This window comes from Simochromis diagramma, unplaced genomic scaffold (genome assembly GCF_900408965.1).
Source record: "Simochromis diagramma unplaced genomic scaffold, fSimDia1.1 OVJJ01000321.1, whole genome shotgun sequence".
Lineage (NCBI taxonomy): Eukaryota > Metazoa > Chordata > Actinopteri > Cichliformes > Cichlidae > Simochromis > Simochromis diagramma.
Window position 1 is genome coordinate 15,804,445 of NW_024386772.1, and position 14,645 is coordinate 15,819,089.

A 14,645-nucleotide genomic window follows, 5' to 3' on the forward strand; every position below is an offset into this window, starting at 1 on the left:
TTTATTGTGTTTTCTTAATGAGGTCCCGTCCTGACTGATTCAGGAAACATTGTGCATTAATCTCTTTCTCTCTCTCTCTCTCTGTGTCTCTCTCTCTCTCTCTCTCATTCTCCCACAGCGGGTATTATTATTAATATTAATAATAGATGAATTTTGTTTTCTTTCTTTTTGTGGAGCATTTTTCACAGCTTGGAGGATGTTTGTAAAACGTGAGCTGGTTGTAAAAGGATCATGAAACTATGCACAAGTGTTTGGGGTGGGGGTGGGAGGGGTGAAGGTGGGGATTTTATGGCCTACTTGCTGTAGGTGGCTGATCTATTGCAGGGGTTTTGGGGATCCAATGTGTTTTTATTTGTTTGAGTTGTTTTGTTTTTTTTTTCTTTGATAAAGAGGGCAGAGAGGGGTTGGAGACCTCCATCTCCAGCTTCCTCCCCCCACCCTCTGATTCAGATTGGCCTAGCGCTACATCACCATGCTGTGTATTCCTAAAAACCAATGAGCGTCTCACTCTTTAGCACTGTGGGATTCTAGCCTGTCACCCTCCAAGGGTTTTTTTTTGTTGTTGTTGTTTTTGTTTGTTTTTCTCCTCAGTTAAGGTTTTACAGAGGGTGGGTGGGAAAGTTATGGGATTAGGGCTGCTTTTTTTTTCTCTTTTTTTTTTTTCTTTTGTTTGAAATATTAAGTAAAAACGTCTGTACTGAGAGTTAATGAGAAGTCAGTGGCTTGTAATGTTTTGTTTTTATTTTGTTTCTCTCTGTATATCTCTTACTCCTCATAGAATGTGATTGTTAAATGACATGCACCGAAACAAATGTTTTCATGAACTATGGAGCTTCTTTCAAATATTAATAAAAATAGCATTTTTTTGTTTCTTGGCTGTTAAAGCCGTCCCCTCCTCATGTATTGCTTCCACCAAGAAGGTTTAATGAGTGTTGTCCTGTCTGTAAACATGATAGCTCAAAGACTTTCCACAGGGTGTAGAGTGGGGTCGGGTTAACAGTCCATCGAGGTCTTTAAGGTCGACTCAATGATTTATTGGTCTAAAATTGACAAAAAGCCTTCTGACTCAGACACTATGATTCTTACAAGTGTGGTGTGTTATCAGCGTAAAAATTTATCGTGTAAACAGCGATGTTTAACTCATTTCTGTCATTGTGAAGAAGTTTAACCACACACTGAATCTCTCAGATGTAAGAAAAAGTGCAATTTCAGCAGAACATCAGAGTTCATGATGAAGAAATGCTGCTGTAGTTAATGGAAATGGGAGAGTAGATGGTGAAAAGACTTACTTTGTTTAAATATTACTTAATTACTTTGATGTAGTGTGACTGGTCATGGGGGAGGTCTTCTCTACCTGGCTGTTTCTGGCCCCCAAGCCATATAACGACACCCCTGGTATAAGGATTTAAAATATGTCATGTTTAACCTTTGACCGCTCCTTCAAGCTCAGTAGATTTAGCTGAAGATAAAAGTGATAATAATGTTATAAAGAGCTATTTTTGTTTTGCTGACTGATAATGGTGTGCAGGAATTCGAAATGTCACATTTGACCTCTGACCTCTGACCTCATTTTTACTTTTCACGTCTGCCTTTATTCCAAGTTGAGCCAAAATGAGTTACAAGTATCACTAACCATTTTTAAGTATCACCACTCAAATGTTTGATCACATATATAAAAAGGGTTTTGAACAGAGAAAATAAACTTCTTAAATTATGTTAAAAAAGAACAAAGTAAACTAAATGCATGTGTACAAAATACAATTTTAAAAGTGAATACTGCTCAGAGAGTGAGTCGCCTCAGTGGAGGTTCGTGCTATTTCTTCATCCTTTTGTATCCTGAATGCAAATCACCATCAGAGCGTGTGCAGCGCTTGTATTTTTGCAAAGGCGTCTGTTATTTCCTGTTACTGCTCGCAGCACCGTTGGCCCGATGGTGTCAGTCTCTCAGTTTGAGCTGTCTGGGACAGGCGTAGTAGTTATCCTGAAGCTGTCGGATGTTTGGGTTAGCGTACACGGGGAAGTTGACTTCCTCCAGGTGCGAGGGGGCCTCGTGGTTATTCTGGGGGCCTCTGGGGTTCTGGTGCTGCTGCTTCCTGCCCATTTCCTCATAGATCGGAGCATGAGGTTGTGGTTTGCGATGAGACCTTAACTTCACCTACAACACATCATGTTTGGGTTTTTTTTTTAGATTGTGATAGAACAAAAAGTTTCAGCTTTTGTTTTTGTAGCTTGGATGTGTAGTCTTGATTTTAAAAAAAGAAAAATAATCTCTTGGGGGTTTTCAGTCTCAAAATATCAAAATACTCCAGTAATCTCTCCTTTAACGCTCACTCCACCAGTACCTGATCACAGACCTTATAAATAACGTTTGTTACTTAAAAAAGCAAATGATACTAATTACATTAGAAACTGTTCTGTCCTTGGGTTTTGCACCTTGGCTATTTTGTGCAAAACTGATGGTATTAATAATAACGCAGCAGGAAATGAATCGTACAGTCATTTATTGAGGTTGTCTGGGTTGTTGAACACAGATCCTGCTGTGGTTCACCTCTAACTTGGGCTCCTGTCTGCTAATACCTTTTGCACATTTTGAGTAACGATGCTGCAGTCACACATCACACTTTATCAGAAGATTCCCTCAAAAAAAAAAACAGATGACTGTCAGACCAGGATCATAGCCGACACATTAATCGACAATTAGCCTCGTGTAACTCACTCGTGCAGCTGTAGCTGTTATTTTGATGGAGTTATGCAACCAAACTATCAGAGCTCTGTTAAAGCTGCATCTCTGAGGTAACTACTCACACATTTCTGGATGGCCAGCCAGGTGAGGGTCAGCAGAAGAAGCCCTGCTGCTGTGAAGATGGTCCAGAGTAGAGGGGCGTAACCAGGAGAGCAGTGGCACGGCCTCCCTGCAGCACAAACAACAGTTAAATCTCAACAAGCTTGAATCCTGCACTGTGAGGTGGTGTAACCACATACCTGCCACCTCAACCAGCACGAAGGTCTTCTGAGCGCAGAGGATCATCTGATCAGAGCTGTTAGTGTCTCTGTAGCTCAGATCCCACATGTACAGCCCTGTGTCGCTCAGCTCTAAGCGAGAAATGGTCACGTTGACCTTCATGGAGCTCAGGTCTCCACGGAGCACCAGGCGAGCTCTGTGATCCGTGGCGACCGTGACCTCACTGGCCTCAGTCACGGACACCAGGGTCGTCTGGCTCTGGACACCGCGGTGGTACAGGTGGAGGCCCATCAGGCCTCCGTGGGCCTGCCAAGGGGAGCAGGAGATCACCACAGCCTGACCCTCCGTCAGATGTTTTAAGATCACCTCTGCGTTGGCTGAAGGAGGGAATGATAGACGTTAACTCCACACGGAAATATGTCTCAACATCCCTGAGGATTAACCCTTCTGTCTATCACATGTCCAAACAGCTGGAGAAGGAGCCATCAGATTTTCCACTTTCTTTACAGCTTGTTGTGGAGGTTGATTTTTTTTCCCCCCATCATGAGATCAAATGTTCCTTTTATTCATTACCAAGGTTTATGATTTCAAACCTTCTCTTACAAACTTTTAGTTTAAGTCTATACACACACACATTATTATTATTAATATGATTCAAATGTCCGTATTTCTTACCTTTGAACAGCTGAAAGAAAATAAGAATCCAGGCCGGCCTCGCCTTCATTGTCCGTTCAGTTACAGAAGCTCTGAGATCCACCGCAGCTCAGTCATAATGTGTCTTTCCTCTTTGTTTCACACTCTTGTGAGTCTCTGCGGACAGCCTCACCCTATTTATTGTTCTTCACCTCGAAGCAGGAAGACTACTTCAAAGTGAGAGCAGCTGTTAAAATCCTCCCCTTGGTCTCCGAGCTCCACGCTGAGATTTTCTAACTGACTTTTAAAGGTTGTCACGTGCTGGGTGCACACCCCTCTGAGTAAAAAACTACAGTGAAAATGAATCCTCAACATCCTCAAGAAGTTTTTTTTTTTTAAATTAGTCAAGTAAAAACAAATATAGAGTTCTAACATGTGAATCTTCTGACTGCCTCCAACAGTCAGGTTACAACATTATCAACTAAACACAGATTAAATAAGAAAACTAGTTTGTTTCTGTGTGACTGTGTGAAGTTCCTGCAGTCAGGAGGCCATGCTTGGTGGAGCAGAGTGGGGGAGGTGGTTTTATAGCTTCCTTAACACAGAAAGATCTAACATACGTAAAACAATACAGAACATAAATCTGTGAACGTTACTTACATACTCACAGGAAAATTATCTTCTGGCTTCTCCCTTCAGGGGTCACCTCAGCAGCCCTCTGCATGCCCCCCTTCACTACATCAATGAATCTCTGAGGTCTTCCTTTTTTCCTCCTTCCTGGCAGCTTCATCTTCAACATTCAGCTGTCCCTCCTCTGCACATGCCCAAACTATTTCAGCCCTCACCTCTCTAACTTTGTCTCCAAACCCGAGTTGTCCGTGTGATGTACTCATTCCTAATCCTGTCCATTATCGTCACTCCCAATTAAAATCTTAACATCTTCAGCTCAGCCTCCTGTCTTTTTGTCAGTACTACTGTCTCAAAACTGTACATAATAGCAGGTCTCACTACCATCTTGTAACCTTCCCTTTCAGTCTTGCTGCCACCCTTCTGTAACAAAATCATCCCTGACACTCGTCTCCAAGAGTTCCTTTTCATTCTCTTTACCCACACACAGAAAAAGAACTTAAAACAACCTGTGCATATGGAAATATATATGATGTGATTCATTTAATGAATTTGTTCAGTAAGTTTTTTTCAGTAAGGGCCATTCATTAGAAAGCCTCAGAAATAAAATATCACCTAAAAGTGTATGTAAATGAAACTAAAGCAAAGAAAGACAAAATAGGAATTATGTTCTATAGGACCACACACAGCACCAGAGAACTACCTTATACATAAAGAATAAAATGTAAATAATAAATCATTAGTAAAAAAGAAATATGATGCATTTTATTTGAATGCATCATATTTCTCATCTCTGGGTGTAACAGTTGACCTGTATATTATTCACTATCAGATCCGGAGCTCTGCCTTTGTTAATAATGAAGGTTACTGTGCTACTGGGCCACGTGCGTAAATGCGCTCATCTCTTTTGCTTTCGGGTTTTTTGTTTTGTTTTGTCTCTTTGTTGCACATTGCAATATTCACACATGAACATCTAACAAACATTTCCTCAATCTCTAACATCGTTACTAAATCAGTACAGTGAAATCTGCGCACTGCTCAGATAAAGACAGCGCAGATCAGCTGATTTCTGCCCCGTTTCATGACGATCTGAGCCAGGGGCGATTTTAGCCCATTTTGGGGCTGAAGCACCCCCAAAGATTTCTTACTTTTTTTGACAATATTTGCTGTTTTTGTGACACACTACTAAAAATATAAAAAGCATACAGTACGTAACATTTCAACAACAAAAGTATAGCTACCTCCCCCCCCCCCCCCCCCCCCCCCCCCCCCCCCCCCCCCCCCCCCCCCCCCCAAAAAAAAAATGGTTTGTTCCAGCTCGCCTCTCCCCTACTGTGAGATGCAGCGGAGCGGAGGTGTAAGTGCCTGGCTGAAAACAGGACATGTTAGCTGCATTTAACCTGCAGTTACTCTTTATATAGTTGGGTAGGAGTCAGACCATGTTTCCTTTTAGCTGAAAAACATTACACCAGGTAACCTGCAGTGTTGAAAACTTGTTTTCCGACTATGTTTGCTACCCTACAATCCGTCCTGCTCTGTAGTAAAATCAGCGACATTTGACCGTCCTGTTGCTCCCGTTGAAATGTATACAGCCTATTTTAAAATCTAAAACTTAAAATTCTCCGTAGCCTGCTGTTGTTACCACTGTCCTGTTTGAAATGGATACTAACTAGCTAACTGACTGAATTCCCATTAACATTATAACTCCTGTTGTGTGTGTGTGCGCGCGTGTGTGTGTGTACAGAGAGACAGCCAGGTTCATAATGGATATAAGGAAGTTTTTTTCAAAAAAAGGAGCAACATTCAGGTAAAAGTGTACCTGTGTACCAAATGATCCGTCAATAAAGGATAATGTTGGATCAGTGTTTCAATATTTATATCTTTTATTAGATGTTCATGTGGTTTGGTTATTTGCCTTTTGGTTGAAAGTACACTGAAAGAGGACTTTTTGTTAGTGATCTTAATAGTATTTTTTTCATATTAATTTAATTTTTCATCTAATTGAATACAATCTATTTGTGTATGATTGTCAGTCCAAAGAGGGAGAGAGGAAAGAGGGGAACATGAGAAAGTACAAGGTCAGGAAGAACCAGGTAAGAAAACAGACAGGGAACAGTGACAGGCAAAACAGAAACTGTTAAACTGACAAAGAAAAAAAAAATTTTACTCACACAATCAGGAAGTTGTGTCCTCCCTATATTAAAGCTGCTATACAGAATCTGCTAAACAAACTGGGTTGAAACATTTTGACCCTCTTTAACAACATTCCAACATAACATTATCATTGATTAGAGAGATTAAAATTAATGATATATTTTTATGTGGTTCAGCCACAACTCTACTGAAACCTCAGCCAGTAATAGGTAGGCCAACTTTTGGACCGTCCAGTTGTCTGTATGACTGCCGCAGTACGTACATCACATTTGCACACTATCAGAAAGTGCCAAACAGCCCTGGTGGAGTGAGGAGCTGTAAAGAGAAGCAGATGCTCTGTTTATATTCTAAAAATGTTTTAAGCTTGTTTCAAAGATTCTGTACTACAGCTTTAAATGTTTTCCAAAAGCACACATACACTTATCAGTGTTTCTCAAACTTTTTACAGTGTGTACCACCTGAGAAAATGTCAAGCTCTCCCAAGTACCACTATGAAAGCATGAAACTCATAAATCTTACAACACAAAATTAGTATTATTAAATTAGTCAAATTAGTATCTGCAGATTTTTTCAAACATTGTATACATTCTACCACAGGCAAAGTTGCCTCCATTTTATATTTTTTTATTAATATTTTGTAATAATTTATTTGTAATAATTTATTCTGTTTTGGGAGTGTTTTTTTATGTATCTGTATTATATTATACATACACAGTAAAAGTGAATCTCTGTCCAAAATGCACTCAGTTTACTTTTTACTCACTATGAGCATCATTCATTATTCTCCCACAGTAATTAAGGTTAGGATATGTATTTTTTCTATTCCAATCCATTCATCTTTTGCAGCATTTAAATAAACTTTATCAGATTTGATGGTTTTGTTACAGACTTTTCAAAATTTGGGGATTAAATTGTGTTAAAATGTACAGTAACAAAAACAGTGATGTTGTGTTTTGTGACGAGGATCCAGGCACAGAGAGACTTGATGAATTTAAGAATCTTATGATGTAATAAAGAAATTTGCAGACTTGCACAAAGATGGTAAAATTATGATGACTGATAACAGAGACGAAGACAACAGATGACGAGGACAGGGAGGAACAGGGGTTTAAATGCACCAAGGAGACAGTCATAGAGAACTTGGGACAACTGGAGACATTTAAGGATGCAGGGACTGACAGAGACAGGGAAGACGTGTAAAGTTTATTTTGCCTGGCTGGGCAGCTCTCTGGGTGCTCAGCACCCCCAAAGCTCTGATCCTAGAATCGCCCCTGATCTGAGCAGTGTCGTCGTTGAGCATCAGTGAGTGGGCGTCAGCTCTAAACACTCATCGTGAACACTGAAGAAGAGTTTCACGACAGAGCCATGTGGGCACCTCGCTCACAGCTTTGAGCCACTCATCCAATGTGCCAGTTACGCGCTCGTTCGCTCCCTCTCAGTACAAGTAAATTAACACTCACATAGAAGCAACTACTACAACCACGAGGTACACAAAGCACCCTTTTTCGGTGTTAGATCTTTGTACAGTTGCAACGATTTCTCACAGACTGCTCTCGTTAACACGATCTGCATAAAGTACGTAGTTATATCTTTTCCCAAATCCATATGAAGCCTCCTACCCGTCTTTCCTACCCACTTTTCCTTAACCTCAATGAGGTTTCTGTGAAGGAAGGGAGTTTAGGAAAGGAGGCAAGAGGAACCCCGAGACTGCGTGGATGCAGGTAGAAGCTCATTAGTGTTTGAGTGGACTCAGGTGTGCGGGGGTACGCTGACGAGGCTGATTGGTTGAAGCTTAAAACGCTCCTCGTGTCAGCCTAGAGCGCTGTCTCGTGGGTCAGACAGGAGCGCTCGCGGTCCGAAGCTGGTTGCCTCGTTTTTGTTTTCTTTATGGAGCCTTTACATTTTTGGGTTGACCTCCTCGTTGGGCTCTTCCTGTCGGGACTCTGCGTTCAGTCATCTTTAGTTTTCCCGCCGCCACCACTTCATGCTTTCTTCCAGAGGGCTCCGCGTTCGTGGAGCCACAGCCACACTCACAGCGCGCACCAGGAGCAAAAAGAACGGGAGCACGTGAACACCGTTGGCGTGATCTGCCACCCGGACTCTCTGGAGGTCGTGATCAAGGCAGACATGTTTGCTATTGGAGCTCCTGTTAACAGCGACGACCTCCGCCTTGGAGTGGAGGGCGGCGACGACTGCAGAGCCGCAGCGGCCTCGGAGGATGAGTACAGGATCCACGCTGGCCTCGCGGACTGCGGCACCAAACACATGGTAACTAATCTGTGCTGCAGCTTATACACGTATTAAATCTAACATCGTCTACTTATAAACACACCTGCTCTCCACAGATGACTGAAGGATGTCTAGTCTACACAAACCTCCTCATTTACGCTCCTGTGGCCTCTCCTCATGGCGTAATCCGAATGGAGGAGGCTGTGATTCCAATTGAGTGCCATTATGAAAGGTCTGTATTCCCTATTTATTTTTTGATTAAAAAAAGTACACCTTCAAAGATTATCAATATATTCTTCACTCTTTTTTTTTTTTTTTTTTTAAATTAAAACGTGCTTTGTATTTTAGGAAGTACAGTTTGTCCAGCTCTCCACTCCAGCCTGCCTGGATCCCCTTCACATCTAGGCAGACCGCAGAGGAACGCTTGGCGTTTGACCTGAAGCTGATGACAGGTGAGTTGACTTCCATCACTGACTTCTTGGCCTTGATTTTATGCTCACCGCTCTGCTCTCTGTGCAGACGACTGGCAGCACGAGCGTGGGGTTAATGTGTTTTACCTCGGTGAGCCCATCAGCATCGAGGCCTCAGTCAGAGTTGGACATCACGTGGGACTCCGGGTGTTCATGAGCAGCTGTGTGGCCACTCTTCACCCAGACGTGAACACTCAACCCAGATACAGTTTCATTGAAAATGGGTAAGCACACAAAGGCCTGGATTTGGACTACGTTAGAGTGGATTTTAAGCCTGAGTGGGAGTTGCAAAGTAATGAGGGGCTTAAGTGATGAGCCATTTAGGGAGTGTAACTGTTGATGATGAAGATGGTGTAAAGGCTGGCTAGAATGGTTTGAGTTATGCAGACTTGAGGTTTATTAAAGTTTCTACAGTCAATGCAAGTTAAGTGTAGTTTATCTGATGCTCTCATTACCCTAAAATCTTGTTTAGGTGCTTGGTTGACTCAAGGCTTCCAGGGTCGAGGGCCTTCTTCCTACCCAGGGCACAAGACGAAAAGCTCCACTTGGTGATCGATGCCTTTAGGTTCCACAATGCCGACAACGGGGAGGTGAGAATGTATTGTGGCAGTAAGTTGTACTCTTGCAGATGTGCTTTCTTTATCTTCCTGACAAATTCTCTTGTTAGGTCTACATCACATGCCATCTGACTGCTGTCCCAGTGAATGATGCAGAATCCACAAATAAAGCATGCACCTTCATAAATGAAAGGTGTGTCTGAAAGTGTCCAACAGATGATTGAAAGTCAATGCATGTGGGACTGACTAAAACGTGCCAATGATTCTCTTCAGATGGCGGTCAGCTGATGGGAACGACTACCTCTGTGGGCAGTGTCAAAGCCAGAATGAAGTCGTCCAGCCCCGCAGTAAGCCCATCAGCCAAGGAAGATTTGGTCCCCGTGGGTTTGGGAAACCAGTGGAACCTGAACCGCTGAGGAAAAGTGGACTGAGGACTAATCAGGGTAGAGTTTCCAGTCTGTCCATTGTAGCTGCTGTTTAGTTTTGTGCATGCTGGTCACCACTAGATGTCAGCATTAACCCAGTTTTGTGCTCGAAAGTCTGATGGTGTCCTATTTTCTTTGGGAAGTGTGGGAACATGAAGCTAAACTAGGACCAGTGAAGGTCCTGCACTCACAGAAGAGCAGGCCTCTACCTGTGGAGAAACTGCCTGTGGGTCTCAATAAAATCGGCGGACCTGTGTATGGCAGCCAGTGGAGAAGTGGAATACACAAACTTGGTAACCAGAAGGGCAACAGTAATTACTAATTTTTAGTCTGGTTTTGTTATAAGTGAAGCTTCTTAAAATAATAGATTTGGAGAAAGGACTGCTTCCTGACTTGTCTGCACCAGACCTTGATGAGACTGATGGCAAAAGTGAAATGACTGGAAAAGGTAAACTAAGGTCTTGTCAAGTCTTTTAAAATTTGAACAGTGATAATGTGGGGTTCTCTTTCCTCCAATTACAGATGGGGAAGAAGATGCTCCTGAGTTTAAAGTGAACGTTGAAGAATCCTCTCTGGACAACAGCACCACTGCAGCTCCCCATGTCAACACCACCTCAGAGTTTGAAGTGGAGGAGACCATGCTGTCTAATGCAACTGCTACAGTCTGACCCTAAGAAATAAACTTAACTATACATTGTACTCTGATCTGACTAATCTGTTCTGTCACAGTTACACAATCTTGCAAATGGACTGCAACAAGGCACATTTCTTTGGAAACACGGGGGTCACTGGTCAAGATGAGACTTTTGGAAGGAGATCATGATGTAGAGTAGCAGGCAACATGGAGAAACCTTAGATTATGGGAGACTGCTGCACTTAACATGTTGCTGGTTCTAACTCCTATAGCTGTGGGAAGAACTGACGAGTGCATTTGCATTTTGATACTGGACTTGTCTTCTAACATGAGGTTGCGAGATGGTGCTGGTCTGTCTCGAATGAGGGTTGTATATGGAAGGAGATCCAGTTTTGAGTCTGACTTGCAGCTCATCAATAAGACCAACAATGCACAGGTGGACGGCAGGATTATATTGAATATGGAGCTGTCAGGCAGGAGGAAGACAACACAAGTTCTGGGATGTAGTGAAGGACGGAGCAAAATGGCAGCACTAACATGAGATTTTTAGTGATGATTGTGTATTATATACTGCTTTGGGGGGAATCAAGGAACTTAAAAATTTAGATCTGATTTGAAATATTCGAGCTGAATCTGAAATGTGCTGTTTGTCCATCAATAAAATGACTCGTCAGCAGACATAATCAACCCTTTGAGGGCCAGCATCAAAGTCAAGGCAATACATAAAACATCGATCTGTAGAATAAACGAACTGCTTCATGCAGTGCCAACGTCTAATAGTACAAAAAGGCTGAATTAAGACATGATTCAGTTTAATCTGCAGTAACTGAGCTGGTCTCTGAGACATGCTGTCTGTCATGCCTGATTCCAGCACTGGAGGAAACTAGATTGCTCACTGTGGTAAATGAATTTCATTTAGGAACTTATTTCTCTACTTACAAGACAATCAGTTGGGGTGTTGGGTGGACAAATGTGAATGTGTCATCATGGCCACAATTTCTGCTGCTCCCAATCTCTATATGAACATTTTGGTGGCTGACCAAAGTTGCATGAGTGTCTTTGCAACATGAGTGACATCAGTTCACTGTCAAAACAAAACATGATTATAAGTTCAGAACCCTTGGCATTAATGTCATCGTCCTCTTTTCTTTTTTTTCTTTCAAAAAACCCTACTGGAAGAAAAGCTCCCTGAGGATACTCGTTCACTCGTTCTCATTTCCATGCACCACATCTCTTTTCTCGTAGAGTTGCATGGTTTTCTTTCTGCATACTGTACACATCTGAAGCTTGAGCGTCGATGTAAACTCCGGATTTGCACTCATATAAAGCTCCGTGTGAGTCAGACGGGTAGATCAGAGTAACTCTGGGGTTTTTGCACTCTCAGATAATGCGAGGGTGTGCTTCCAGTTGCAGTTCCAGTCCTCTGCAGGTGATGCGATTGATCTGGACTGGGAGGTCCCTTAGAGGGAACATTGACAGGAGCGTTTAAACCTTTAATAGCTTCAAAATCTTTCCCACTTAAGTCCGTCCTTGATATGAGAGCATATTGGCGATAACAGCTCCTTCAGCCTGTCTGGCTCTTTTCATTATGTTTATATTATAACCTACATATATCTGAGAATAAGGATGACCTCTGCTGTAGTTCCTGTTTCCTGCCGCTATAAAAGATAACATTTAACTCATTATCTTGTTCAAAGAGGAGAGCATGCACTTCAGCATAGCCTCTTATTGGCTGACCTGAGACAGATGTTGATTCAGGGTTTTTATTTTGTAGGAAATAAACCATTTAAGCGACAAAAAATAATAATAATTTGATTTAGTAGCTCCATAAAATAGAGAATACATCTAGGCCTGCATTGTTGGCACCTCCCCTGGATTTTAAAATGTCTTGAATTGAGGTACAGATCACCAGACCCCCATCCTAGCTGGGCTTTATGTTTGACACCCCTGATCTACAGCGACTGTAAAGCTTTACAGCTTGGAGATGCTTCATGAGGAATGTTGTAAAGCTTATAGTTAGAAGAGGCTTAATCCTGTAACATTATGTTGGCAGTTTCAGATGCCGTGCGTTGTGACACCCTGAGGTCTGAGAACTTTGATGATTTTTCCCAGTAGGTTTGAAAAGAGCAAACACCTGGAAAACAAACTTCTCCTCCCTTATGGTGTCATGGTGCAGTTGTAACGGGTGTATTAAAAAATAATTTATATTTCACCAAAGATCCATCCTGTAGTGTTATTTTGCTTTGTCAGTATTGGTTATGAATATGTGTTTATTTATATTATATTTATTTTCTGTATTTATTTTTTGGGGAGCTTTTATTTGGTTTGTGTGACCTTTGACCTTTGATGCATTTTTGTCTCACAGTTTTTGTCAGATGTTTTAGGTGAATTGTTGTTTCTCTGTCGAGTACAGCACTTTATTGCAGCATGCTAATTAGCCGATCTCAGGTTAGGGCACAGGAGCATGCAGGTGGTTTCTCATGTGGTCGCTATTCTTCTCTCTCCCTTGAAGGTGTGCGGTGCCGAAGCCCAGTAAAATGAAGTTGCTGTACTGATTTATTTTTTCTTTTGAACAGGTATGTGAGCTCCCTCTTTTACTTTTGTGTCATGTGTACTGGTTATATCTTTTAGTTGTTTGTAATTCATGTTCACTGCTTCAACTTATTGTTAAATATATGTAACTAAAAATATGTAAAATTGCCACTGGTAAATGGGGTCTCCCTAGAGCTTAATTTTGTTGTTGATGAGGAAATGTCACAATTCGGTGCAATTTAATTTCTTATATATGTTTAAAGATGTATTCGAGTATTTTAGTAGATCAATTTGTTATTGTGTTGCACCTCAGTCGCCTAGAGGCCCCGCTGACGAGAGGTGTGCGTGCAGAAGCCCAGTAAGATGAAGTTGCTGTACGGATTTATTTTTACTTTGAACAGTCGCCTAGACGCACCGCTGAGGAGAGTTATGAGAGAATAAATCCGCCCCAGCTGCCAAAGTGAGAGTTGACTCCTCTGGTCATTCGCACAGCACAACGCAGAGAACACGGCGATCGGAGTTTCAGGCCAGACCGGCTACACAGTGTTAAAGGTGGATTAATATAACATAGAAGAGAAGCACTGTAAGTCCTTAAAAGTGTTTTAAAGTGTTAACTTCTGTTAAAGTGTTAACTTCTGACTCGTTGGTTCAACACACACATTCATTGCTTTCTTGTGTCTCACACATTTCTTAAAATAAATAGACTCAGTGAGCCTGCTGCTGGAGGCAAATAAGTTAATCATCCCTGCTGACACGATCTCCAGAAGGCTGAATTATTCTAATACACCTCTCCCCCTACAGTCGACATGTCCATATTGAAACTTTGGACATAAAATGGTCTTTTACGTGACTGCTAAGCTAGAAACCCTTAAATTCATGATGGTGTTGCTCTTTAATAGCCTCATCCAAATATTTGGAATATCAAACTTCCTCTTCACGACTAGCAGAGCTTGTTTCTCTGGTTTCATTTACAAGAAAAGCAAAACATAAAAGGAGCTACGACTGTCCTCACACAAACAACAGCAGCAGACTTACACAGGTACGTTCTCTCATTTCCTTTTGGATTCATTTTTGCTTACTTTCACTCACATGACTTTACCCTCGTCTCTAATGCAGCATTTATTTTATATTTAAAGATACAGTGAAGTGGGTTTAACATGAGTGGATTACACTGCACTTAGTCCGCCTTCTCTTAACTTACAAACATACTCATTCACATGAAAATGATTCTATTAGTCTGCAATATTACACGTTTTGACAAACGTAATCAGTTTAACTTTCTGACACAGGGAGAGGTGAGTATCATGAAACCTGTTTGTTGTCGTGTCGCACGCACTGCTTTAGATACTGGACTCGTTTCTGAGCCACACCTGACAACATAAATAAAATTTCTGGTTTTAAAAGCAGTGTAATGAATTAAAA

At 41.7% G+C, this 14,645-nt stretch overlaps 1 protein-coding gene across 1 annotated transcript; it reads left to right on the forward strand.

The window, feature by feature from the left end:
- The first annotated feature begins 8,187 nt into the window (after nucleotides 1–8,187).
- LOC120746696 (zona pellucida sperm-binding protein 3-like) lies at nucleotides 8,188–10,756 on the forward strand. The gene is made up of 10 exons (XM_040052128.1): nucleotides 8,188–8,644; nucleotides 8,722–8,837; nucleotides 8,954–9,057; nucleotides 9,125–9,299; nucleotides 9,548–9,665; nucleotides 9,743–9,825; nucleotides 9,906–10,075; nucleotides 10,201–10,350; nucleotides 10,425–10,505; nucleotides 10,580–10,756. Exons 1-10 carry the CDS (start codon nucleotides 8,264–8,266, stop codon nucleotides 10,723–10,725), a joined length of 1,524 nt encoding a protein of 507 aa, XP_039908062.1. The 5' UTR covers nucleotides 8,188–8,263; the 3' UTR covers nucleotides 10,726–10,756.
- The last annotated feature ends 3,889 nt before the right edge of the window (nucleotides 10,757–14,645 follow it).